At 32.5% G+C, this 25,162-nt stretch overlaps 5 protein-coding genes across 8 annotated transcripts; 3 read left to right on the top strand and 2 right to left on the bottom strand.

Annotated features, from left to right (window-relative positions):
• Positions 1-19: 19 nt before the first annotated feature.
• Positions 20-1,629, bottom strand: LOC131668940 (grpE protein homolog, mitochondrial). The gene is made up of 4 exons (XM_058943442.1): positions 1,516-1,629; positions 1,301-1,451; positions 348-843; positions 20-261 (listed from the first exon to the last, which is right to left on the bottom strand). Exons 2-4 carry the CDS (start codon positions 1,387-1,389, stop codon positions 154-156), a joined length of 693 nt encoding a protein of 230 aa, XP_058799425.1. The 5' UTR covers positions 1,390-1,451; positions 1,516-1,629; the 3' UTR covers positions 20-153.
• Positions 1,630-2,698: 1,069 nt separating this feature from the next.
• LOC131668945 (ribose-5-phosphate isomerase) lies at positions 2,699-9,222 on the top strand. 2 transcript variants are annotated; one of them, XM_058943450.1, is made up of 6 exons: positions 2,699-2,926; positions 2,996-3,056; positions 3,335-3,450; positions 3,544-3,677; positions 3,762-3,903; positions 3,983-4,411. In XM_058943450.1, the coding sequence occupies exons 1-6, from the start codon at positions 2,699-2,701 to the stop codon at positions 4,175-4,177; spliced, it is 876 nt and encodes a 291-aa protein (XP_058799433.1). In that variant the 3' UTR covers positions 4,178-4,411. The 2 variants fall into 2 exon arrangements, with proteins under 2 accessions (XP_058799433.1, XP_058799432.1); XM_058943449.1 differs by lacking the exons at positions 3,335-3,450; positions 3,544-3,677; positions 3,762-3,903; positions 3,983-4,411 and adding an exon at positions 7,810-9,222.
• A 2,864-nt stretch (positions 9,223-12,086) lies between these two features.
• Positions 12,087-18,177, top strand: LOC131668975 (uncharacterized). Its single transcript, XM_058943497.1, has 3 exons — positions 12,087-12,230; positions 16,661-16,775; positions 17,402-18,177. The coding sequence occupies exons 1-3, from the start codon at positions 12,225-12,227 to the stop codon at positions 17,605-17,607; spliced, it is 327 nt and encodes a 108-aa protein (XP_058799480.1). The 5' UTR covers positions 12,087-12,224; the 3' UTR covers positions 17,608-18,177.
• A 492-nt stretch (positions 18,178-18,669) lies between these two features.
• Positions 18,670-19,475, bottom strand: LOC131668974 (uncharacterized). 3 transcript variants are annotated; one of them, XM_058943496.1, is made up of 3 exons: positions 19,335-19,475; positions 19,129-19,266; positions 18,670-18,839 (listed from the first exon to the last, which is right to left on the bottom strand). In XM_058943496.1, exons 1-3 carry the CDS (start codon positions 19,414-19,416, stop codon positions 18,670-18,672), a joined length of 390 nt encoding a protein of 129 aa, XP_058799479.1. In that variant the 5' UTR covers positions 19,417-19,475. The 3 variants fall into 3 exon arrangements, 2 of the variants coding, with proteins under 2 accessions (XP_058799479.1, XP_058799478.1); XM_058943495.1 differs by having other exon boundaries at positions 19,129-19,275; positions 19,335-19,471; XR_009302330.1 differs by lacking the exon at positions 18,670-18,839 and adding an exon at positions 18,844-18,970.
• A 3,873-nt stretch (positions 19,476-23,348) lies between these two features.
• Positions 23,349-25,149, top strand: LOC131669015 (nucleoporin Nup43). The gene is made up of 5 exons (XM_058943566.1): positions 23,349-23,531; positions 23,749-23,978; positions 24,046-24,337; positions 24,417-24,663; positions 24,760-25,149. Exons 1-5 carry the CDS (start codon positions 23,418-23,420, stop codon positions 24,930-24,932), a joined length of 1,056 nt encoding a protein of 351 aa, XP_058799549.1. The 5' UTR covers positions 23,349-23,417; the 3' UTR covers positions 24,933-25,149.
• Positions 25,150-25,162: the final 13 nt, after the last annotated feature.

Raw genomic sequence — 25,162 nt, 5'->3', positions numbered from 1 at the left:
TTAACATTTCAAATACTAAGAATGAAATACGTTATATGCTTATTTTTATACACTTTACATAGCTATCTAGAATGTCACTTTTATGATAAAATAAGATTATTTAAAAAAAATTTCTTGTAACAAAAAACTGATTCTAGTGAAATAATACAATTTTTATCCCTTTGCAACACCAACCAATGCTGGTCGCACTATCCTTTCATGAAGCTTGTAACCAATTTTTGAGACAACAACTACAGTTCCTGGTTTTTTACCTTCAACCTCCTACAAACAAAAATGTTAACATTTAAAAAAAAAAAATTTACTTAAAAGACACACAAGGTTCAATTCAAACGAAATTATCTAGATACCTGCTGGAATAGAGCTTCATGTTGGTTAGGATCAAACTTTTCGTCCAAAGGATTTAGCGATACTAAACCATGCTTTTTAAACACTTTGTGCAACTGTGCTTCAGTCATGATTAAACCTTCATACAGACTCTTCAAATGAGGATTTCTTTCTGTAACTTCATCTTTGGGAACACTTTCTGTCGCTTTTCCTAAGATATCTGCTACATCTAGTAAATCTTTACAAAATCCTTGTATTCCAAAAAGTTTCGCATCTTCAATTTGTCTTGTTAATCTCACTCTGAGGTTTTCACTATCTGCAAGAGATCTCTTGTACTTGTCATTAAGTTCTGCATTTTTCTCTTTCAGTTCAACAACTTCTTTACTTAACAATTCAATTTCAGCTTTCAATTTCTTTTCTGCTTCTGAAACAATTTGTTGGTCAGATTGACTTTGTTCCTCTGCTGCTGTGCCAAAATTTTTTTTTAATGAAACAAATGTTGTAGAACTGCTTGCTGGCCTAAAAAAAATAATCATTAATTAGTCTTAAAGTAATATTAAATTATCAACTTTTATTACTTAAGATCATTAAAACTTAAATATCAATATAATTTTGTTTATCTAAAATATTAAAAATATTATAAGGATAGTTTATGTTCAGTATAATGCTAGATTATTTTATGTTTTAATTTACATCATATTATAACATTATTTTATTGACTAATGTGGAATTATATTTTCACATATCTTTGATTATATTTCCAACAAATTTTTCACAGTAATATAAACATTTTTTTAAATTACTAACTTGGTTTGATAATTTTACAAAAATGTATTTTGTACAAATTATATTTAAAGATAAGATTCATTCTATTAGATAACACTTAACCTCAAATTTTTAACATATTCAATTAGAATATCTGAGGCAGGCCAAATTTTATTTTAATAGAAATGATTAAAAGGAAATACAAAAATACCGCAGAATGAGGTTTTTGCTCGTGTGGTAAACATTTTCAATTGCAAGACGACCGAATTTCACTGCAACCGGCACAGCCAGCGACGTCATGTTGAATTTTCTGATAATGTCACATGCGGTCGACTACCGTACTGCGATAGGAACTGCGATAGCTATAAAAATGACAAAACAAATGAAAAGAACAATATATATGCATGTGCGTACTTATATACATACATACGGTACGGCTAAATCGAATGCACCCTATAGAATAGAATAGATGATTTTCATCAAAGCCACGAGGAGTTTAACGTTGATTTTTTTATTTATCTAAAAAGAATGATGAAACTGTTTAGAAATATAGCGAAATCAAAAAGAATCTATGTATAGTATATGCTTTTTTCAAGAAAGATAGAAAATATTGTAAATTGAAATAAATTCTTTTCGAGAAAAAAACTGCGGATATCAAATTAACAAATTTTTTTTCTCATTATAGTTACGTATAAATTTGTGTCGATATTAAAAAAAATGTTATTACTTATAATTTTTATAAAAAATAACGGCTGAATAATATTTAAATAATCACGTAAAAATTGTATTGCACATTTTAAAATAAATAACATAAAAATGAAATAATTCTTTTGAGTTATAATTTATTCCACCTTATTTCAAATTGCATAATACGAATACCACGTTTATATCAGAAAACAACATGAATCAATTTACAATATTTCCATTTTCTTTAGCCAATAGCCAATCGGTAAAATTTTTGTCGCGTCATTAAATCCCTAAGACACCGGTCCCATAGGCCTCGGTCCCATAAGTACACCCAACGTGGATTGAATCGCGACCCCCCCCAGTTAGGTTGGTATGAGACTATGAGTGCTACTTTCAGTCCGTAACGGTGGTTTTCAAATCGGCCATAATATAACGCTCGTTCTTAAATTATATAATTAAAACCTAAAATCAAATAATCATGCATCTAAATTCATTGTTCGGCGAACAATTAATTTTAAACCTAAAAACAAATTAGTAACGTTTTAGCTTTTTATCGTATCTTAAAACGAATTTTCATTTTTGAATTTTCCCGCGGTTTCTTCGTTCAATGCAACGACGGAATTCTCATACCAACCTAACTGGGGGGGTCGCGATTCAATCCACGTTGGGTGTACATACATACATACATACATACCTACGGCCCCGGGGCCTAAATTTTGAATAAATAAATCCGAATCAGCTTTTTTGAGAAAATAAATAAACAAATTATACAATGAGATAATTTATCAAATAAACTACTCGTCATTTTTAAGTTTCTTTACATTTAATTAATCCTTTACAAAAATAAAATATGTTTTAGGTTCTGAGATCTACACCAAACCTGAAACATGCGGAACTGTATAGTTTATCGAGTGGTGTGCGCATGGACTATACTATAAGTTATGCGTGTAACCGAAAAAATATTATGAAATGTACTCGTTATGGAATAATTCTTCCATTTTCTCGTTTCGTAACATTTTACAAGATAAATTTGAATGAGAGATCAGTTTTACTCAGATTTTGTAAGAAAGCATACTATTCGGTAAATATGAGTTACCTTGAAAGCGCCAAGAAAGCAGCGGCTTACAATGCGGTTGACGAGCACGTGAAGGTATTGTTTACGTATTCAAACGTATAATTATTAATAAAGAGACTACTTATTTTTTATTTTATTTGTTAGGATAATACAGTCATTGGCATTGGTAGTGGTTCAACAATTGTTTATGCCGTCCAGAGGTTAGGTAAGAACTACTTGTCATTGTTATCCATTTGATACTGTTAATTAACTGTGGTTTAAATGTAAAACAGCAAATATTGTTACGAACTATTACATAATTTTCAAAAAATAATTATAATCACGTCTGCATGACAGTTTTGTCATGAAAGACATTTTTTGTGCACTAACTCATTTAAAATTACATGGATCTGTGTTATTATATGACAAAATATGACAAACTATCACAAAATCAGAATGAAAATATCACGATATTATTCAAATTATTTACGTTAAATTCTTTAGCTGAACGTGTTAGAGATGAAAAACTTAGTGTAGTGTGTGTTCCCACATCATTCCAAGCTCGTCAACTTATCATTAACAATCATTTAACGTTAGGAGACTTAGAAACTTACCCCAAGGTAACTAACTTTATTTTATCCCTTTGAATAGTTTACTTGAGTTGGTATAAAATATTTGATATTATTACTGAATGAAATAATATTTATTATTAGTTACATTGTGCCATCGATGGAGCTGATGAAGTTGACTGTCATCTTAATCTTATCAAAGGAGGGGGAGGATGCTTATTGCAAGAAAAGATTGTTGCTTCATGTACAGATAACTTAATCATTATAGCAGATTATACGTAAGAATTTTTGATAATATAGATAACTTATTGTATTAATATAGTTTGTTAGCGAATATATAGTCATATGTTAATTTTTTTCAGGAAGAATTCAAAAAATCTTGGAGAACAATATAAAAAAGGACTTCCATTAGAAGTTTTACCTATGGCTTACGTACCTGTGATGAACAAAATTGAAAACAACTTTGGTGGCAGGATTAAATTAAGAATGGCAGTTGCTAAAGCTGTATATGTACATTTATTTAAAATGATTTTTCCATCTCACACAACAGATGGAAAACTACATTTTTTTCTTTTTATGGCAGGGTCCAGTGGTGACAGATAATGGAAATTTCATTTTAGATTGGCATTTTCCTGATAAAATTATTGACTGGCCAATGGTTAATCAACAATTACTGTCAATACCGGGCTTAATTGAAACAGGACTTTTTGTTAAGATGGCAAAGAAAGCATACTTTGGAATGCAAGATGGTAGTGTCAAAGTGATCATTTTCAGTTGATAAACTGATCATTTAAGAAGTTTGTTCATATTGGCATAGAAAATAGCTATTTTTTTAAGCTGTTAACAAAATTCAAGAATTTTTCATTATGGATCTTTATACTGAGGATACTAATGAAAGTTAGTTTCTTAGAACTAAAATTTGTTTAAGTTTTCATATGTAACATATTTCAATATATCATTTTATACAATAGTACTTGTATACAAACACGTGTAACAGCTATGACAATTAACAGTGAAATACATATATTTATTGAATTTGAAAACTATATATTTATTTTCCTTCTTTCTCTATCATTTTCGCGCATTTATTACTATTTCACATTTGTGACTGCGGACTCTTGCAGTCTCAGATGTCGCGTTGGCGTAATACGAGATGTGATATTATACCCAAGAAAAAAATATCTGAAAATGTTATTTTATTTGCAGATAAGTGAGATGAATATATTATCGATATTACTAATACGCACTACATATACGCTTTTAAAATTAAAAAATATATAAAATAATGACATTTTATTTAAGCGTATCTAGTATTTACAGATACTGGATTCAGCTTCTAATGAAAATTATGCAAATGATAAAATAAACAATTATTTCTTTTAGAACGTAATATTACTATGAAGATAATAAGACTGCGAAAATTTAGATACTGGTCGCGAAATCACTTCAAATTTTTTTTTAAGTCGGCCCTTCGAAATGCCACCTTCATGTTGTTGGTATATTTTTATTGCTTACGTCACTTTCTATAGCCAGTATTTTGTTAATACTTATTCTTCTAATAACAACCATGTACACATACAAAAAGCGTCAAAGATTGCGTATCGTTATAATTTCGATTGTCACGCCGAGATGTCGACTGTACTAAATCTGGCATTATAAACCACATAACTCCACTATCATCTTTAATGCTTGTGTAATGAATGTAAATGCTTGTAAACTTCCAGGTATATACTCTGCCATATTTACTTCTGAACCTAAAAATCTAAGTCCATACAGTTTAGAATAGATACGTGAATAGAATCCTTAACGTTAAATATTGAAAAATATATATGTGGCGATTCGCTTCTCATATATAGAAAAGCTGATTTGCCACCCTTTTTCTGGGCACTTAAATCGATAATAGAAATAGATTTTGTAATTTTCTTATGAAGACATGACATCTGCAGAAGTAGATGCATGATCATAATGCATACTAGACTTTTGCAAACATCAATAAAGAGAAAAAATAAACCACGTGTACTATATCTTCAATTCATCAACACAGAACAAGTTATCCCCTACATTATTTGTTATTGTTACTTCGAGGACTAAGTTCACTTGAACTCTGCATAGGTACACATAAGTCTTGAAAAACATGCAGATCAATTTTCCCTATCACTTTTGAAATAGGAGTGTGGGAGGCAAAATCTTTTTACATACATCGTGACTTGACCCACAGAACGCGCATAAAAAGTATTCGAAAAATTCCACATTTTTATTCCAATATTAGATTATTTTAACTTAACTAAAATAATTGCGGGCATAGCAATTGTTAATCATGGACGTATAGGGTTGATTACGAGTTATTTCTAAAAATTGTACTATCGTACTTTTCATTTAAAAAAATCAGTAGAAATGGTAACTGATATGATGAAAAAGCCGATTGAAAGACTGATCGAATTATCAATCTGACAAGTGCAAGATTTGTCAGATGGAAAAAAATGAGCGAAATATCGTAGATTTCATTCGTAATTTATTCGTTGTTTATAACTATAAAGCGGATTATCACAAATGTTGCTAGATATTCGCTAAATATTTTGATTTAAAAAATAACTTATTATATTACTGTAAAAATACGCATTACGACAAAATATTTCAAAATATCTATTAAAAAGGTGATGAAGGCGTTATTGCTCAGGCACAGTACGGTTACTAATTGCGATCTTTTCGTTTGACAGGTAATAGAATTCTTAATCATTCTTCCCACAACCCTTACCACGGCCATCAAGCTGTTAAGAAAAGACCTTCCTTAAAGTAAGAAATAGAAAAAAGTTGACTGAATAAAGTTTTTCCGTGAACTACAAAACTTTATGACTAACTATTAAACTATACGTGGTTGCTTATAAAATTCAATAAAATATATGATTGGGCATTTTTTTTTGCATTTTTACAAGTCGATGTCGAAGCGAAATACCTTGGAACTAAACAAGAAGAGTTCCACTATCATTTCATTGTAAAACCACTTGAGACTTTTTTCAAACGGCTCTTCGTAGGACTTGCATCGTACGTTGAGGAGTTTATTTTTATAGTTGATGCAACGGCTCGTACCTATTTTCTTAATTCTTATTTAATAGAATTAATCAGCACTCGTAGTGTGTCTTAAGGATTTAATTTGAATTTTCTGTTATTCTATAGCACAGTCACGGTCAAATACAGCACACGTTGATAATAGAAAAAAACAAATTACCGCGACCTATAATATCGATCATATACGCGATAAGATTGGATAAAGCTGTTGCTCGTGTTTTTCAGTGTGAGCTATTGTAACGACACAGTGAAGGTGAAGTACACCATATGAACTCGCGCATACGTGGGAGTAAACTACGTCACTCCAGCGCGTTCTACTTACGATAATGTGTCAGCGATAAAATTGTTTCCAATCAGTAGTAAAAATTAATTTTGGATTTTGCATTACTGTATACTCGATTTAATGGCATATAGTTTTATGATAGAAAATCACGGCAAATATTAGTATGAACTCTGCATCGATTTGTATGACCGTTGTGCTTTGCATTTACTTTAACGTTTTAATTAAAATTATACGACTTTTACAATTCATTTATTATAACGGTTATAAGAATACCTAAAAGTATCTGGAATAATTTAACATATTTAGTCATTTGTGACTAGTGTATATACATATATAGAATGCGGTTCCTTCTCCTATTTAGTTTTATGATGATCCTTATATCTATATCATTTCATAAAAAAGAATACTTCCAAGCGTATTTGCAAGTTATCGTAATGTACATTTATTTGTAGTGGATGTAAAGTGTGTTTATTAATTTATTAATAAAACATTACATATTCATGTTTTTGTAAGATGTTTATTGAGTGCTGTTGCTTCTGATAACAACAATCAAACATATATACATATATATATCACAGTAGATTGAACAAAAATATCGTACAATCAAATGATATGAAATTTATAAATAAAATTATCATAAAGGATATAAGAAGCAACGAGATCGGTGGACGCTACAAAAAAATGTATTATTAATCAAGAATAATAATTTTTTTCCTTTTCATTAAAGCGAGTGTTTAAATATAAATTGAAGACTAATAAATACATATAGATGTAAATGATCTCTAAAATTTAATTTTAATTACAATCGCTTGAAAGTCAGAGCCGATGATTAAGTTACCCCGCAGATTAGTGTTGCTATCTTGTCTAAATCACGAAAATGCTATTAAATTTTTGTACATTTGTTTAACTTTGCGTCAACTATATATATAGACTATAGTAAGAGTGACCCATTACTAAAATACTCTACACACCAACCATTATGAACTATTATGAAGGATTATACGAATTGCCATTGGATTGTAACACTCTATCTAATCCTACACTTTAATCTTATTTTACAGATACCCTCGGCTTTCTTCATGAATAATCATAAGTAGAGTGCTTCCTTGTGGTTATTCCAGTTCGACCAATCGTCCGACAACAAATCAAAGTTTTTGAGTAAGTGTGCGGTTCGTCTGCCATCACCATGGCTACAAGTAAGATATCGTCGTCCCCCAATGAACTATTGTTTTTGAAATTTGATATCGACGACCTGAAAGGTCCAAATCTACCAACGAATGGTGACATGCTTCGCTATTACTTTCATTGTCGTCGAAATCAGCCAACGGACACACCTCGCGCCATTGCCCGCATGGTAGTGGATAAGTGTATAAAAATCTGGAGTGACAACGGAATCCCCACGACTCAAGACAGCAATGGTGTAAAATATTTGCTAAAAATGCTGGATAAGTTCAACGCTATGCGATACAAGTATGCAGGATTCAATGTGATCCATCGACGACAGACAATGTCTATTTGGGAAGAGAAGTTTGCATTGATATTCTCCATTGCCACTAAGGATGCAGTGAACAAATGCAGTGCGAAGAGTCGTAAGATGTTGTTGGCTGCGAAAGAGCAAAAAAAAGAGTTTCGTAAGAATACGTCCAATCACAAGCTGATGGTTGACTTTCAGAAACAAGAGAAGATGCGCAATATTGGATCCAAATCGTGTAAGCAACCACGAGCCGAGGACGTCGATGACAACAAGTCGATGAAGAAATCGAGGAGTCAACAGAAGCGGAAACAACGTGTTAACCGACCAGGTCCAAAGTCATCGAAGAAACGAAGAAGCCACGATACAAGTGTTAGGAAGTCGACGGCAGCCTCTGTTGTGGCAATCTTAACCAACCCCGATACACTAAACAATAACGAAGTTGTCAAATTGACGCCAACGCTACAACCTGAAAGCACCGTGATCCGGAAGTCATCGAATCATGAGATACAGAGTACGGATAGAGTTCTCTATAGAGGTCTTGATATTGATCCTGAAGAAGAAGATATCATACCTCCAATGGTACAGAGAACTATCATCAAAGAAGAAATTGACATGGACTGGGATCAGTCAGATAATTGGTCTACTTCAGTGCTATTTCATGATGATTCCTTCATGAAAGATAAGGAAAATAACGACCCATCTGCCCAACTGCTAAATTTTTCTCATGTGGCATACCAATGGTAAGATATTTTACACTTATGTCGATCTGCAGATTTTTAATTTTAATGGATTTGTACTTATAGAATAATTGTCATAGACAACTTATTTTAATATTTTTGATATTCAAGTACTTGAAATTAATACGAATCCCACCAATAATATATAAATTTTTCATTTATATTTGTATAATTGTATTTGTAAAGTTAACAATTGCCTCTTTGATTTGATGAATTCTGATGAATAATTTATACATACAAGATTGTAATAGTAGAAACATGAATAAATATCGATATAAAATATTTATGTGTTTTACTTTGTTCATTTAATTTCGTTATACTATGTGAAAATTACTAATCAAACAGTAGTTAATAACAATAAGGAAATACAGTATAAATAGTATTTATTAGTATTGTTGATTCAAAGATAAACTTAATTATATTTAATTAGTTTTACTTCTATTTAATAAAGTCATCTTTTCTTTAAAATTGTTGTAAGTTAGTGAATAAAATGCTATTATTATCAATTGAAAAATCACATCGACTGCATTCACATTTTACACGTGCTACTAAAATAGATTATTTAGGAAATAAGGATCTCTCCTTGATTCAATCTTCTGGTATCTAAAAAAAATTTTCTATAAATCAAAGCAACACGAGATAGAGCATTATATTCCATTGATATCTATGCAAAAAGGTATTTTTATAGGATCTATAATTGAAAGAATTTGTTACAACTTTTAAACTCTTTTCCACTTTATAGTTAAAGTATGTGATGATGAGAAATGCTCGTTAACATTAGAATATATGGCTAGAAAAAATAACGAGTTTTGATTTGATATATTGTACGGACCAAAATAATGGTTTCAGATACGATTGTCGCTGATTTAAAAAGTCAATTAAAAATGGCAAGAAAGATAATTATTTATTAAGTGTTCTGAAATATTCCATTTGTAATATAATGATTCTTGATCATTATTATTCGAGTCGAAACTCTTGATTTCCACTATTTGCATGACTTCAAAATTGCAAGCAGACACAAATCGAAGCGGCGAGCAAGAGAAGTTAGCTTTAACTTTGATTGGAAAATCACGAAAGATTAAGGCTGACTTTGATGTTAGTGTGTGCAAGATTGTGTATGTGGAAGTGAATTACTGACGACGATCACGGCGTATACATATCCCGTAGCGAGTTCTCGATGTGCAAACCCTGTCGCCCATGGAGGCTTACATCAACAACAAGCTATTTCGCTTCCGGCCGCGATTCCGAACGAACGAATGAAAGAGGTCGTGAGCCTTATACTCACTGAGAACGCCAAATGTCTGGATCTCATCCACTACCGGCACAAATATTTACAGAGACAGCCTCTTGGATTTTCTATTAGATCGTTCTCGGTGTCGGTTGCATTTACATGCGCGACCGACACTCGGAAGATGTGTGTGAGCTTTCGCCGTCGATGGCACGTTTCGCATTGCGCGAACGCGATTTTTTAAATCCAGCGATTCGAGCGTCGATAAAATTAGTGCGGCGAGAAGAGAACATTCGGCTCGCGACGAAGACTCGCAGACTGAACTTTACCATAGAAGCCGTTATGATCGATAAAATGTGCGTGGGTGGCTGCATGTGTCACACAAATGAAACATGCTCTCTGCGGAGCTGCGATAAAAGGCCTTCCCGATGTATTATTACCTACATAATCTCGCGTTTCGATTTTCCGGAGCGCGTATGGCCGGAAGCCAAAGATCACGCATTTATATGCATACGTTGACCTAATTATGCTAATATACGTATTAATCCAATCAATCGGACGTAAGCTGACGCGTCGGCCAATGTATCGGCATTCAATCAATTAGATAATACGTAATAGATCCCCGCGTTATTCGCGCAAACCAGTTTTACGGTTGCAATTGTTGGACGGCGCGATAAAAGATAAAGCGCGAAGGTAACGTGAAGCTTAGCGATTTATTGCGCGTCTCGATAAGTGATGATCGAAGTGAAGACAAAATAAAGGGAGTCTTTTCCCTTTTTACGCGAATCAAATATATTGCATTGTGCCGTTAGAGCGCGTAGCGAGCTAGAAGAGACTGTTTTTTTTTCTCAATTTTATCCCGACATTTCTACATGAGATTTTTTTCAATGGTGCGATTTTCACTCGAATCTTCTCGCTTTTTCACAGAGATCGTCGAAGAACCAACTTGCCGTGGAAACATTCATAATCGTAATTGAGATTTTGGCACGTCGATGACATAAATAGATCATTCCACTAGCGTTCCAGCAATCGAACTAATGATAGTCTGTCGTCAAAGTTAACATTAACAATGCATTGGGGTTGGTGTCCCTTAAATAGAATGACACATACCGTTTTCATTGATTTGTCTGATTCTCCCCTAAGTATGTAAACAGTATGAATCGATTGACCGGCACACGATAGACCAAATGATACGTTTACCACGAAAAACAGAAATGAAAATTACAAAATGAAACAAAGTTCTACTGTCTCATTGTAAAGCCACGAAAAAAAACAAACATTTTTTTCAGCAACGTCATTCAGCAAATTTGACGAAAGATTAAGTACCTTTCGGAACGACTGAAAATATGCAATCTGTGATCGGCAATAGTCAATCGAAACCAAAAGCGAATTCGCATAGTTAATGGGCGATCTATGCAGGTGCATCGCTCGAATGCAAATGCGCTACATAACGATGTATTGGTATAGGCGAAGTGTGCGGGATGCGGTTTAATTTGATTTCACTCGTTTGGCTATAAGAGGGGCGAAAGGGCGGCCGACCCTGCATAATGGGCAATTTCCCGAGAAGAGTTAATTGTAAAAGCCGCACGGACCTTTCGTCAAAGGCCTTTAAGAATTCTAATGCGTCTAAGAATTTTGCATTTTAACGCGCTTCTTTCTTACGATTGCGACGAGCCATAAAGGCGTTCGTTTCAGCAATTTTTTTCGAAAATTAAACCGACGTCAATAAATAAATTAAAAAAAATTCTTATATAAGAAAAAAATTAAAAAGATCTTGCATTGCTCGATGTAAGAGAAATAACGTACTTAGGTGGTCGTAATGTTGAGGGGCGTCGAGAGCGCAGTTGCGCGGAGCTGTTGCGCACTGCCGACGACGACGACTACGAGGGGGTGGGACTTGGCTATTTGAAGCAAGAGCACCCTTGCTCTCGTCAATTTCCATTCAGCCCGCGAGAGATTCGAACTTGGACGTCGAGTGATCTATCGCATCTCTGCCATAGACCGAGTGGGAAACAATCAACTGCATATATCTTCAATATGAAGGTTTGTCTGTTTTATTTCTATTATGAGCGAGTGTCAGCTTTATTTTTTTTTTAATTTCATTTGAGGTGGCAATTGATTTTAAGTCTGATGAATGTAGCATTGGATAATGCCTTTATTATTATTTTTAGTATATACGAAATATTTTACGTTTTTATGGACGAATAATTTGCGGTTTTGTGGTTTGTATTATATTGGAGTGTACAAAATTTGAGGCCTCCGCGATTATTTCACACGGATAAATTTTGAATATTTAACGTCCTACCAAACATTTAAATCCAGAGAAAGAATTTTTTTCTTTATATGTTTAGTCTTCGGAAAAATCGAATTAGATTTTGGCTGACTAATAAAGTGATTTGTCACTATGACAACGCGACTGAAGTAAATGGATTTCCTCAATTCACATGTAGGATATATATAATATTATTATGGTCGCAACATCTTCCAATCTAGAACGAGCATTAAATAATATTTCATTATACGAAATATACTAAAATCCGTGAGTATATTGATACAGTCGAATGTGAATTTGTGATTTCAATGCGTCGAAAGTTTACTTTTAATAATCATTTCAAGTCCACATTGTTGCAATTTCACACGTAGATGAAATTTAATTGAAACAAGAAGTTTATTTAGTTGAACAACAATATTCATGAATAAAATACCTGCAATTAGTTAAAACGCAATAAAGTTTCAGATCCCGGATGACTTTTATTTCGATTGCATTTAGAATGTAGTAGAACTGTACACAAGCATTGCCAAAGTTTTGCCTGAATTGAAAGTTCCCTAAACTCGATCGATCATTTTAAGGATCAAATTAAAAAAACGAGTTTTTCGATTGATCGCCAATAAAACTTTCTTACCACCTCACTCTTTTACACTAAAGTATACGTTATATATGGACATACCTGATGTTTAATGGTTTTTAGGGATATAGGGAGAGAAGGGCGTACTGACGTTCCAACCCATAGACAGATGTGAGTTCAGTGATACTTAATTTCTTTTGAAAAAGTTAATTGTAGAAACAAGATTTTAACGACTTCAGCCTCCTTTTCATTTTCCTTCAATGAAGATTATGACGAAAATCGTGTAAAGATATACGACATATTGAATTCTGTATACGATGGAAATAATATAACTCTTCGATATCAATATTGTAAAAAGTTGAGCGAAGCATTACTTTGAATACATATAGCTGAAGATTCTATATAATCGTAAGCACGCTGCAGCTGCTTTTTTTACATCGACTCTGTTCGATAAGCATATCGCGTCAAGGCTCATTGATGCTTTTTTTCGCGTACACCACATTTCGCTGACATTTACAACGTCCAGCTTTGACGAATCGCGTGATTTATTTTGCTGTTTTTCGCACACATCGAGAGTAAAGAAGCCGCGAAAAAGCTCGACATTTGAAAAAGAAACGATTAGAGATGATTATTAATAAATCGATTATCTAAATTATCGTCGTCTTAATTTCACATTGTGTACGTACATATAGAGAAATACGCTAACGGTCTTTTCTTGTGCGTCAGATACTAATATTTTTTCCAATAATATACGTCGCAGCAAATGAGAAAAATATGAATGCAATGGTCGAATGTATTCCGGAAATCATCTGCTTGATCTCGCTCAGGACGCCTACATTTTCTCTCTCTTTTTCCCCCACGATTGTAATCAGCTTTTCGCGTACATGGAAGCGCACTTCATATAAAGCAATCAAAACTCTTCGCGTGCGTTCTCTTATGTGATGATTTAAGATTCAACGCATAGTAACGTTTTCCTGGCTGTTTTTACCGCACAAAACTTTTATGTATTGCGAATACGCACAAATGATTGAGAAGAATTGCTTTTCTTTGACATTGCAGATTTTAAAAATACGAGAAAACTCTTTCGATTCACGTGCTGGTGGCTATACGTAAAACAATTTCAGGAAAGTCGATAAGTTAAGTTTTTGAATCTACGTGGGACGTCGTTAGATGGATGTCTGTTAGATTGAAGCATAAAGTTATCGTTGGCCTTATTAAGCTTAGAACTTATCCTATCACGTAAGCGGTACAGAGTATCATTTCATAATTTTTTATGAATTGACAATGTTCTTACGCAATATTCTCGTTAAGAGTTCAAGATGCTTTCCCACGCATTTATGCATTTTATCAATTTGATTATACGTATAAGCTTTAATTAATCAAATGTTTTGGGTTTGACACTGTTAACGATTATACATTTTTTCGGGACAATCCCTTTTTACTTCTTACTTTTGTTGAGTACTCAAAATACAAATTGTACGAAATTGATCAATCGATTTTTTAAGCGATTGTTACTCAGTTTTAATTACAAACCGCTAATTCTTGAATATGAAATACTCACTTGATGAATAATTTTTAGGTATAAATTAGGTCGAGTAAGCGAATACTTTTATTATAAGACTTTTTGGGTAACTTTTATTATAACAAAACGTACGTTATTTGTTTGTCATCTTATACTTGCTAAGAAATACGCGTATTTGCTTACAATAAACAATGTTATTAAAGAGATGAGCAAGATCTTGCCTAAAGAGTTGTTTTTCATTTCCGTGGGTGGGCTTTCTCATTCCAACGCTACCGTGCGCACAAACATTTTAGTGATTAATGTTTTTTTTGTCTTCGGCTTTATTATGATAGAGCTGTCGATTGGAAATTTCGTTAAAGCTGTATAGGACCCACGTATTTGAGTTGTTATGGAGACCTTCATCATGAAAAATTCTGTAATAATTACGAAAAAGATCTTATAACGTGGAGAAATAAACTAAAGATGTGTCATCAATCCTTCTTTGACCTTTAATAAATCAGCAAATTATTATGATTATTATACGGTTCGTGTTAGGATTTCGAAACTGTATAAAAATTAAATATTGTATTTTAGTTTAAGGCCTCGAGATCTTGCCTTAGGTTACTGAAAGTTACTAATTTAATAATGCGCAAAGAATTGGCGTAATGTTGTTAGTTTTTGTTTTACCATATAATTTTGCACGTTCCGTAAAAATCAAGTCATGTATTCGTATATATGCAATGGAGTTTAATAATGTATGTGCCAACACTAGGAAAAAAACCAACTTCCACCAATTTTCTTAAAGGGCAACTGGAAAGTATGGCAGTCGCGATGTTAAAACGACGCATAAAGTTTGAAGACCGCATCGTTATATTCTTTCACGATCCGATTGCTATACGTACTAACAACATACACAATTCAGAAATAGAGCCGTCGCGACGAAGCCTGTCGCAAACTTTATGAAGCATCTATGGAATAAGGAATAGGATATCAATTTTTCATGAATTGATTTTAAAAAAGAATTTCTATTACCGCGCGACGACGATCTCTTCTTCCGTTCTTCGAAATATCAAAATCCGTTCTACCTTTATATTTGTTGTCCTTTTCTTATTGAACATACAAAAAAATCTTTCATTAGAAAACACTATATAATATTCCTACAATTATCAACGCACCTTGTAGCGTGGTCGATCGAAAGATTGTGTCACATATGACAATGTGCAGGTCCTGTAAAAATTCGTTAATAATCGCTTATGATCGTGGAACTTTAGAGTTACACAACAGACGTGCATGACAAAGCACAGCCATCAGTGACCTTATTAATAAGCTTTTCAATCATTAGCGAAGGTACATTTGATTTTGTGAAAGAGTCATCTGACATAACGAGGCTTAGTCTGCCGACCTCTACGCTAATTAAAGGATTCGTCATTGGTGGTGCATGGGAAAAGCTCTTGTGGATTAATATAATATTCTTGTGGATTGGAATACAAAAGAGCTTTGAATAATTAAAGTACGAAGAGTTTTTCTTAGCGAGTAGATGATTAAAGATTGAAAGACCCAGAAAAGCGTTGTTGAAGTAACAATTCAACAGCTGTTCATTTCAATCAACACATTAACTTCATGACGTTTATTCAATGTCTTATGATGGAACAATCCGTAATTCGTTAGGGCATTAAGCTTGCTCTTCAAGTATCGCAAATCAAAGTTTCGCAGTAACACTGATCATATAATCTTCCGTCGCTCAAGTGCAGCGAGCGCAAGCTCACGGGATTAACCCCTATTCTTCGTGGCCAAGTGTATGCTTCGAATTTAGGCTGTGGGTGACTGTCGCATGATCATCCGTAATAATTTTCCATCCGTTGGGGGCCGATGCACTTGGCATTTTGATTTCACAAAATGAAATGAGGTGTCGATACTTGGCATTCTTTGTTAACAAGGCTTCGGCCCAGCGGCGTCTGAATAATTCATCTGTTGCGCGACAGGATTATAAGTTTCGCGAAATGAAAATTACACCACGGGCCACACAATACTTTTCTCATTTCATCTTCAAGGCATCAGCGGTTCTCCAAGTTTGCCTGTATTAACACGAACCAGGTGTATGACGCTATTTAATTACGATGTTTCAGGTGCTACATTTCACCCTCGCACTGCTAATGGGAGTCGTGTTGGTTGAGATCGCCAGGGGTGACAATGATATGGATATTGTCGCCGTGAAACGACCTTTCTGCAACGCTTTTACGGGTGCGTGAGCGACTACCTTTATTATCTCTCATATTTTGAATTAAAACTTTCAAAAGACGTAGAATATACAGAAATTATCATTGATGCAAGCGCGGGACTTTGTCGGTTTATCCAAAGGTTTACCGTCTTCCGTAAATAAGTAAGTGTCTCAGTTTACGAGCAACAATTAGCTTGCAGCTTCGGAGTACATAGATGTATGTCGCTGCAACGTGCAATAATCAGATTTCCTAACTTTTACTCATTAAACTGAGTTTCGCGACATTTGCTTTATTGCGTCGCAGCCCCTCACAATTAGCTACGCTTCATTCGACGCGCCGACGCTTTTCTTATCTATCCGCGTTCTACGCGGATTACCACGCTTTCGGGCATAAAATATTAAGCCAGCTACACTGGAAATGATGGTAAAACACGCATCTCAGCCGCGAATCGTTCAAAAGCTTGCCACGTTAATTATTCATCGGCAGAATTTATCAAGGGGGACTCCGCGACAAGCAAACGAACAATGAAATATTCATAAATAGCACTCGCGATGAAAGTTTAATCACGCAGGCATGAGTCCATCGTCGGCTTTTATGATACTTTCATGCAAATGGACAAGTTTTATAATGAAATTTCCGTGCACGTAGGTTGCGGAAGGAAGAGGGACCCGGCATTGGCGGTTTATCCGCAGCAGCAGTTACCATTGATGTACCGCGCGCTGCGCCTGTATCCCAACTTGAGAAACGCCATAATCGAAGCTAAGATGAGACAACGAGCTGCCGCCGAAGATCCGGCTTTCAATGTTGACAACCTCGAGCCTCTCGTTCTGCCCCCGGGCGCTACCGTTTATTGAACGAACGAAAACTTACCTTTATTTTTTCGGCCAGTAGGGTTTTTCTTAATTTTCGAAGAACGATGTATTTTTTGGGTAGGTTAATTTTTTTCTTCGTTATAGTCAATCGTTCAATTAAAGCAAACGAGTGGAATTAAGTTTTCGCCAATGGCAGATTAATGCTGAATTGTATAAATGAAATTGAGTGTACTTTTGTGGTTCTTATTTCGATTTTATATAAATCGAAGATTTGCCGCTTGCAAATTATGTAACTGAACCGTGGTTATTATATATAGTTATTGTGTTTTTTGTGATAATAAAAATCTAAGAAAATACATGCTTTAGTTTAAACAATTATATACATTCGAAACGATATTGGTGCTTTGGATAGATACAATATATGTGGTAATGTTCTTATAACTAATAATAACTCACAGCTAAATGAAATGGTGAATTTACTCGATAAATCGTTAGCGACGAATTATTTACCTTATTTGTAGTTTTATTAATATTAGATGTACATCATCCGAATTAACATTTTGATATAGTTAAATCAGTATATATTGATTCCTACGTATTTTTATTAAATTTATAAATTATTTTAATAGTTAAAAATTGACAATAATTGAGAAATTAGTAAATCCTTTCTCGAGTTACGTACTTTTTGTTTCGCTGTCGATCATATTAGATTTATATAAAAAATTATACTCGATGTGAATTTTATGAAAGATGGATAAAAAAGTCTGAATAGAATATATTGTACTAAATAAAGGGTATATATAATGTTGACTATAGAAATTCTTTATTCGGCACAGGCGAATGTCTAAAGTTGTATATTTTTCAACATAGTAAATCTTTTTGTTAAATAAATAAAAATATAGCTAAGTATATGCGAAAGAATAGATCGTATCTTCTAATTTATTAACAAGTATCTGGTAACAATTTTTCATTTGTTTAAGTTTCATAGTTGATCAAATCTTATGTTTTTTTTTACAAAACTAATTCGTATTTCATCCTAAATAAAATTATTGTATAAATAAATAAAAAAGAGGATGTTGTTAGGTGTAATTTTTAAAGACATCTTCATCCCAAATGTAATCGATTACTTTGATTGCCGACAATTTGAAGCTTCTGTAATTTTTCTTCTGCACGCAGAAACTTGGACTGAATCAACGTTATTAAGTTTTGTTGAAGTTTCTCAAACTGTTCCGCTAATTTCCTCTCCACGTTTTCAAATGCTTTCGTCATATCTTCTGTAAACAAAGATAAAATATTTCCATCCGAATCCTAACTGCAATCAGTGTTTACCATTGTATAAGAAAAAGGGAAGAGAAGAGCGGGTCGTGTAGAAATTTGAAGCCGAGCGCTGCTGTAATGAAAGAGTCTACGACGATACTTTAGTGAGAATCAAAGAAAGAATATGAGGCGGTGCTTTATTTATATGATGGTTGGAGCAATTCTCATTGTGCGCACGACTTGCAAAATAAAATTGACTCGAAGTGGTTGTAAACTGTTTCGTTGATTAATCTACACCTTAAATACCTGTTGTGCAAACGCCCGTGAGAATCCTCGACGCCGTTGACTGAGCTCTCGCGACGACTTCCTCGGTTCTGATGCTACAGATAGTGTGTTGCGTTTCCGACACAACACTTCCGTTCGAGAAGTTGATGCTTGTGCTTTCTACAATATCTCATTTATTGATTTTCGAATTAATTAATAATTAACAAATCTTCAAGATGTGTATCTACCATTTTTCAATGCGGACTTTCCGCTAACGTTGCTCTTGCCGACGCAGATGATTACAAACGTGAAAAGCAAACAATTCGACATAATTATTCGGGAAAGTGTAAACGTTCAAGTGCAATGCCCTCGCCGAGAGTGAAACTGAGAGGTGAATCAAAAGCGAAATTACTTACTACTGTTTTATTGTCGTTACTATAAATATTCCCGGTTTTTTTCACACATTCAAGGAGAGAGAGAATGTCCCCACCCTTGCGATTAATCGAACTCGCGCTCGCTGCTCGATCTTGGATTCGAACCAGGGCTGGGCATCGATGGTTTATATCGAAAAAAAGAGCTCCCTAGAGCTGACTTCAGTTTGTACACTGAAAGAGCTCTTTCCGATTCCGTTCGTTCCAAGGTTCCACTGAATTATGAATTCTAAAAGAAAATACTTTTCGCATATTAGCATGTAAAAAAATTTTATTTATATATACAATGTATTGTAAATTTGTTGAAGAGTAATAAATAATAAATAATAAAAACTGTAATTAATTATAAAAAGTTATTTTTTAGTAACCTTGTTTTCACTCTTTTCTGATTTTATAATTATTAAAAATGAATTATTCTCTAGCATTTACAGAGTATTATTTAATTTGTCATTAAATATTGAAATGAAATTATAAAAATTATTTAAATACCAGACTCCCATTCTATTATGATATACACGACTTCCGCAATTCGCAATGTAAACAAAACAACCCGAGCCTTCCCGCCGAATGACGATCGAACGAGCGAATTTGTTTCTTTTGTGCCGGCTAGAGAGCAACATCGTGCTTCTATTAGTATCAGTTGTTTTTTTAACGGTTATAAAGAGTGTTTATTGTGCATAAAAATTGTATTAATTTCAGAAATTGACATTATTGATATTATTGTGTAAATCCATTTTTTGATAGGTGTGGATTTTATTTAAAAAGTTATACGTACATTGTAATACACGTAAGTAATAAACATTTCTTTAATAATATTTATAATTATATAAACAATTAATGCAGAGTCAAAGAAAGATTCATTTATAAATTTTTTTTCAAGCGTTTTACGAATACGTAATTAATTGGTAAATATTAAAATATTATCAATGCATTTTTCAGGTTGCAAACGATCTATCGTTCATAAAGGCTTCTTTAAGACTTTTATATTTTTATTCAACTTTAAGGTAAACTAACAGTGGTGAGTAATTTTAAAAAATTAAGCCAATAATGTAAATGGTGTTTTAATAGTAAGCTTTTTTTCTCGTCTTATTGAATTCAATTTATCTTTGCTCACTGTAGCATTCAATCGAACATCGATGCTTCAAAGAGAGGAACGAGGAAGTTTATTATACAAATTAGCTGTCAAATCAGGGTTATGAAAACTGTCGAATTTTACATGAATAGTTTGTCTTCAACGATGTTTCTTTTTATTTGCGATGTCTTTCACATCAAGGGCATGAATGTTCGTTTCGAGCTTAGGTACCGATAAACGTTCTATAAAAGCTATATCGTGTGTTAAAATGGTAGCGCTATCAGCAATCGAAGTATAAATTAATTTTGATTTTCCATTTACTGAAACCATTATCTAAATATGTTTCGGCAAGTATACGAAAGTAGTCACAAATTGTCATTTTAAGTAATATTCACAAACGAAATTTCATTTGAAGTTTAATTATTTCTTTTCGAAGTTGATACTTTCTTTAGTTGCGGTGATTACACCCACGCTGAGTATACTATTTTCTTAGCAATATTTTCTAATGTAACCTTTGTCTCAATAAAAATAACTCTAATATTCATGTTTAGCTAAACTCCATCTTAGATTCAATTCAATCTTTGAAAACAGAGTAATTGACGAGTAAGTGCAACTTGTGCTTGCAACGAAAACTAAAATATTGAATTTTACACTTTTTTACTGAACTATCTATACCACTAACTTCGGTAAATAAATCGTTTTTGTATTATTTCAATTTTCATTTTCATAATGCATTCGCGAATCAGACGCTTTAAATGTGAATTACTTTCGGATTCATTCTCAGATTTGCTTCTACAAGTATGAATTCAGCTAATACGTCTGAATTTGATTTATATTTGCTCACTGTAGCATTCAATCGAACATCGATGCTTCAAAGAGAGGAACGAGGAAGTTTGTTATACAAATTAGCTATCAAATCAGGGGTTATAAAAATAATTATGTCTGTCATTCATATTTTTATTGCTGATAATGCTTTTTGTAAAACTTGTAATAAATTCAATTGTTTATGACTATGAAGTTTGCAACGTTCAATGTTAGTTTTCAATCAAATTAGTTTTGAAGTCAAATTATTTTATAGTGATACGTTAATTCATGTTAACAATACGTACGTAAAGTAACAAAATTGATAATTTGTTACATTAGCGATATTATAATAAATATCTTAAATAAAGTTAATTACCGCTTAGCTTTTCGTGCTTTCATTTGATGTTTAGTTTCATTCATCTCTTATATATTGTGTACATTGATATGCGTTGTTGCAGATCATAATACGTCAGTTTATTACCAGTTTAATTTAAATAATTGTATCAAGTTCAAAGCTTTTGTGATAAATCACTCACAAAACGCAAGATTCATTGCTAACTATATATTCCAATAGTTATCAACCATTCAAATTCTCATTTTCGCAGTATATTATTATTTTATAATACGTTAATAATAATTTAATTCGCTCGCAATGTAATATTTCGTTTAATCGTCCAAACTTCCAATGAAGGGTGGAAAAAAGAAACATGATTCTAACCCAACAGCTTTTTGAAATTCTTAAAAATGTTGTTTCATCAGTATTTGAACTTTGGTTTTTCCTATTAATTTACTACTGCTACATAAAACATTTATGATATGCTAAAATTGACATATTTATTTTTTATGCACTCTTTGCACGGAGATCATCTGGGCCGACTATTAGACTGTCAACAGCTGTTTATTCTGGCGTAAATTGTAAAATGAGTATTTCTTCTGAAAAAGGTATGGAAAACTGTTTAATGGACTATTTCCGTAGTTTTATAAAACATTTATGATCTGCTAACAATTGCAAATGTATTTTTCATGCACTCTTTGCACGGAGATCATCTGGGCCGACTATTAGACTGTCAACAGCTGTTTATTCTAGGATAATTGTAAAACGAATATTTCTTCAAAAAAAAGTATGGAAACCTGTTGAATCAACTATTTCTTTAGTTTTATGCAACATTTATGATCTGCTAATAATTGAAAATGTATTTTCATTGCATTCATTGCAAGGAGATCGTCTGGACCGACTTGCATATTGTATATTTAAACAATTAAGCAAATAATAAATATAAATTTAAACATCTAAGCAATTTAGCTATGTGTATTTTTCATAATTTTCGATATTCGGTTAAATACAATAAGATTAAGTTATTCGATAAATTATATATATATATATGTATATATATTATTATTATTTTTTATAAGAATATTTAGGAATTGTTATCAGAATATATATATAATTTGATCAATGTTGAATAAATAACGTAAGAAAAATGTGTATTTATTATAAATTATTATATAAATTATAATTATACTACTCCTATCATAATTTCTTCTAGATAATCTATAACAAAATATAATAACTGATAGTATCATTTTATTTTTTTAATTAGAACATTTTTATAATAACAATAATAATAACTAGTAATAAATTTTCTGCATTACACAATTCAGTAATTTATAAAACAAAAATATAAACAATAATCCAAATAAAGTAAATAAAATTATTAATACAAAAATTAAGATATACAAAAAAAAATTAGAAAATAATTGTAATTTAATACTTTTTACATGCAAGTGCATGACAATCTTTTTTTTCTCAATTCAAAACTGAACGGAACCGTGGAACGAGTGGAATCGGAAAGAGCTCTTTCAGTGTACAAACTGAAGTCAGCTCTAGGGAGCTCTTTTTTTCGATATAAACCATCGATGCCCAGCACTGATTCGAACGAAACTTTCTAAAAACACGCGCGCGGTCTTTGCCGACAAAACAAATTTTTCATTTTTATGATAAAAAGAATTGGTAAATTTTCGCGATGCCCGAGAATGTACAAGGTACTTTTGTTTCGGAAAAAATCTCCAAAATTAGGTGGAAACATGAAGATTTCGCTGATGCTAAGCACTTTTTGACGGGGAGTTGGGACGACCCGGTAATATTTTCTAACCTACAATGTGCTTTGTTAATATTTATTTTAATGCTATTTTCATGATTTTTGTGTTCCAAAAGTGATTTTTTAATTTTAATTAATGGTATTTACGGATGTATGTTTTGTATCTAAAAATTATTGTATACTTCCAAAGTTATTTGCTTAATTTTCCTCTCATTAAACTCTCATAATAATTTATTTTTCGCATTTAATATTGTAGGTCAATAAGATTAGTTACTGGACATTTCAAAAAAATGATGAAGAAGAATTATACCCTGTTAATATTGCATCACATATAGTAATTGGTGACGTTACTGAGATTAAATTTATTGGAAAAAATGAATTTGTTTCTTCGTCTTCTCAAGGTAATGTGAAAGTTTTCAAACTCCAAGAAGACCCATATTGTGAAATAAAAGAAATAAATGCCTGGAATGGTATTCACAAGTTCAAGTAAGCTATTTTATTTATGCCTAATTCAAATCCAATCTCTTTCTTAAGTACAATTATATTTATGTAGTATCACAAAAGAACCAGCATCATGTACAGCTTTATCAACATTTGAACAAGATATTGTTACTGTTGGAGAAGATGGTAGGATAAATTTACTAACAGCACAACAGATAAATCCAGTTAGAGTAATAGAAGATGCAGATAGTTGTTCTTTGTATTGTGTGGATTTTTTGCGTCACAGTGAAATCCTCACAGGAAATATTAGAGGTCACATGAAAGTTTGGGATTTGAGGAGTAATCAAGATACACCTGCAACATCAATCATGCTTTCATGTTTTCATGGCTCTGATCAAGCAAAAGTAATTATTTATTAATTATTATAAAGATATGTGATAAAATAACATGAATATGTGTGTAATTTTTAAAATGTTTTTTTAGACAGAAGCAACAAGTATTGCTCATCATCCAACTCAAAAGCATATAGTTGTAGCTGGTGGTGGAGATGGCAGTCTTACTGTTTGGGACTTGCGTTACAATACATATCCAATTAGTCAACTAAGTGCACATGCAAAAAGTGTTAGTGAAATTTTATTCCATAAAGACAGACCAGAGAATTTGTTTTCTTGTTCTATCAGTGGGGAATTGTGGCACTGGAATAACACTCAGCATTCAAAGTTAAAACTAGGTACTTTATTGAAGTCATCATTCTATTTTAGTGAAGTATATGTATCTATATATATGTCAGCATGTTATTCAATTTACTTATTTTTAATTTATACAGATACAACAGATTCTCACTGGTTAAACACAATAAATAATAAGGGAAAATGTCAAGTAAACTCCCTATGCACACCTTTGCACAAACCAATAAATAGCATTGATATTGACAAGACGTCTATGCTATTTGGATGTGATAATGAAGCAATATATATTATACGAAATTTGAATGTTTAAGATTTACACATAATTTGTAAAATTAAAGAATAGAGATTAAGAAATTGATAGAAAATTGCTTTTGTGTTAATTGTTGATAAGTTTTAAATTAATTGATTTTTTTCATTTGTAATATTTATATTTAATGTGCAACAAATAAACCAACATTTTTTAATAGATATTCCTCGAACAGTTTATTTACAGAGATCGAAACTTCTATTTAAACATAATCGCTCTATAAAACATTACTA

Source organism: Phymastichus coffea, unplaced genomic scaffold (assembly GCF_024137745.1).
Source record: "Phymastichus coffea isolate CEN01 unplaced genomic scaffold, Cenicafe_Pcof_1.1 PCOF00085, whole genome shotgun sequence".
Lineage (NCBI taxonomy): Eukaryota > Metazoa > Arthropoda > Insecta > Hymenoptera > Eulophidae > Phymastichus > Phymastichus coffea.
This window is presented reverse-complemented; position numbering and strand designations above follow the sequence as displayed.

Coding starts and splice junctions, on each gene's coding strand:
- LOC131668940 (XM_058943442.1), bottom strand. CDS start 1,389: ATGACGTCGCTGGCTGTGCCGGTTGCAGTGAAATTCGGTCGTCTTGCA. Junction 844..1,300: donor AGCAAAAACCTCATTCTGCG/GTATTTTTGTAT, acceptor TATTTTTTTTAG/GCCAGCAAGCAGTTCTACAA. Junction 262..347: donor ATGAAGCTCTATTCCAGCAG/GTATCTAGATAA, acceptor TTTTGTTTGTAG/GAGGTTGAAGGTAAAAAACC.
- LOC131668945 (XM_058943449.1), top strand. CDS start 7,935: ATGGCTACAAGTAAGATATCGTCGTCCCCCAATGAACTATTGTTTTTG.
- LOC131668975 (XM_058943497.1), top strand. Junction 16,776..17,401: donor TTTCTGCAACGCTTTTACGG/GTGCGTGAGCGA, acceptor CCGTGCACGTAG/GTTGCGGAAGGAAGAGGGAC.
- LOC131668974 (XM_058943495.1), bottom strand. CDS start 19,416: ATGTCGAATTGTTTGCTTTTCACGTTTGTAATCATCTGCGTCGGCAAG. Junction 19,276..19,334: donor AAAGTCCGCATTGAAAAATG/GTAGATACACAT, acceptor TCAATAAATGAG/ATATTGTAGAAAGCACAAGC. Junction 18,840..19,128: donor CACGGGCGTTTGCACAACAG/GTATTTAAGGTG, acceptor CTTTGTTTACAG/AAGATATGACGAAAGCATTT.
- LOC131669015 (XM_058943566.1), top strand. CDS start 23,418: ATGCCCGAGAATGTACAAGGTACTTTTGTTTCGGAAAAAATCTCCAAA. Junction 24,338..24,416: donor ATGGCTCTGATCAAGCAAAA/GTAATTATTTAT, acceptor ATGTTTTTTTAG/ACAGAAGCAACAAGTATTGC. Junction 24,664..24,759: donor GCATTCAAAGTTAAAACTAG/GTACTTTATTGA, acceptor TAATTTATACAG/ATACAACAGATTCTCACTGG.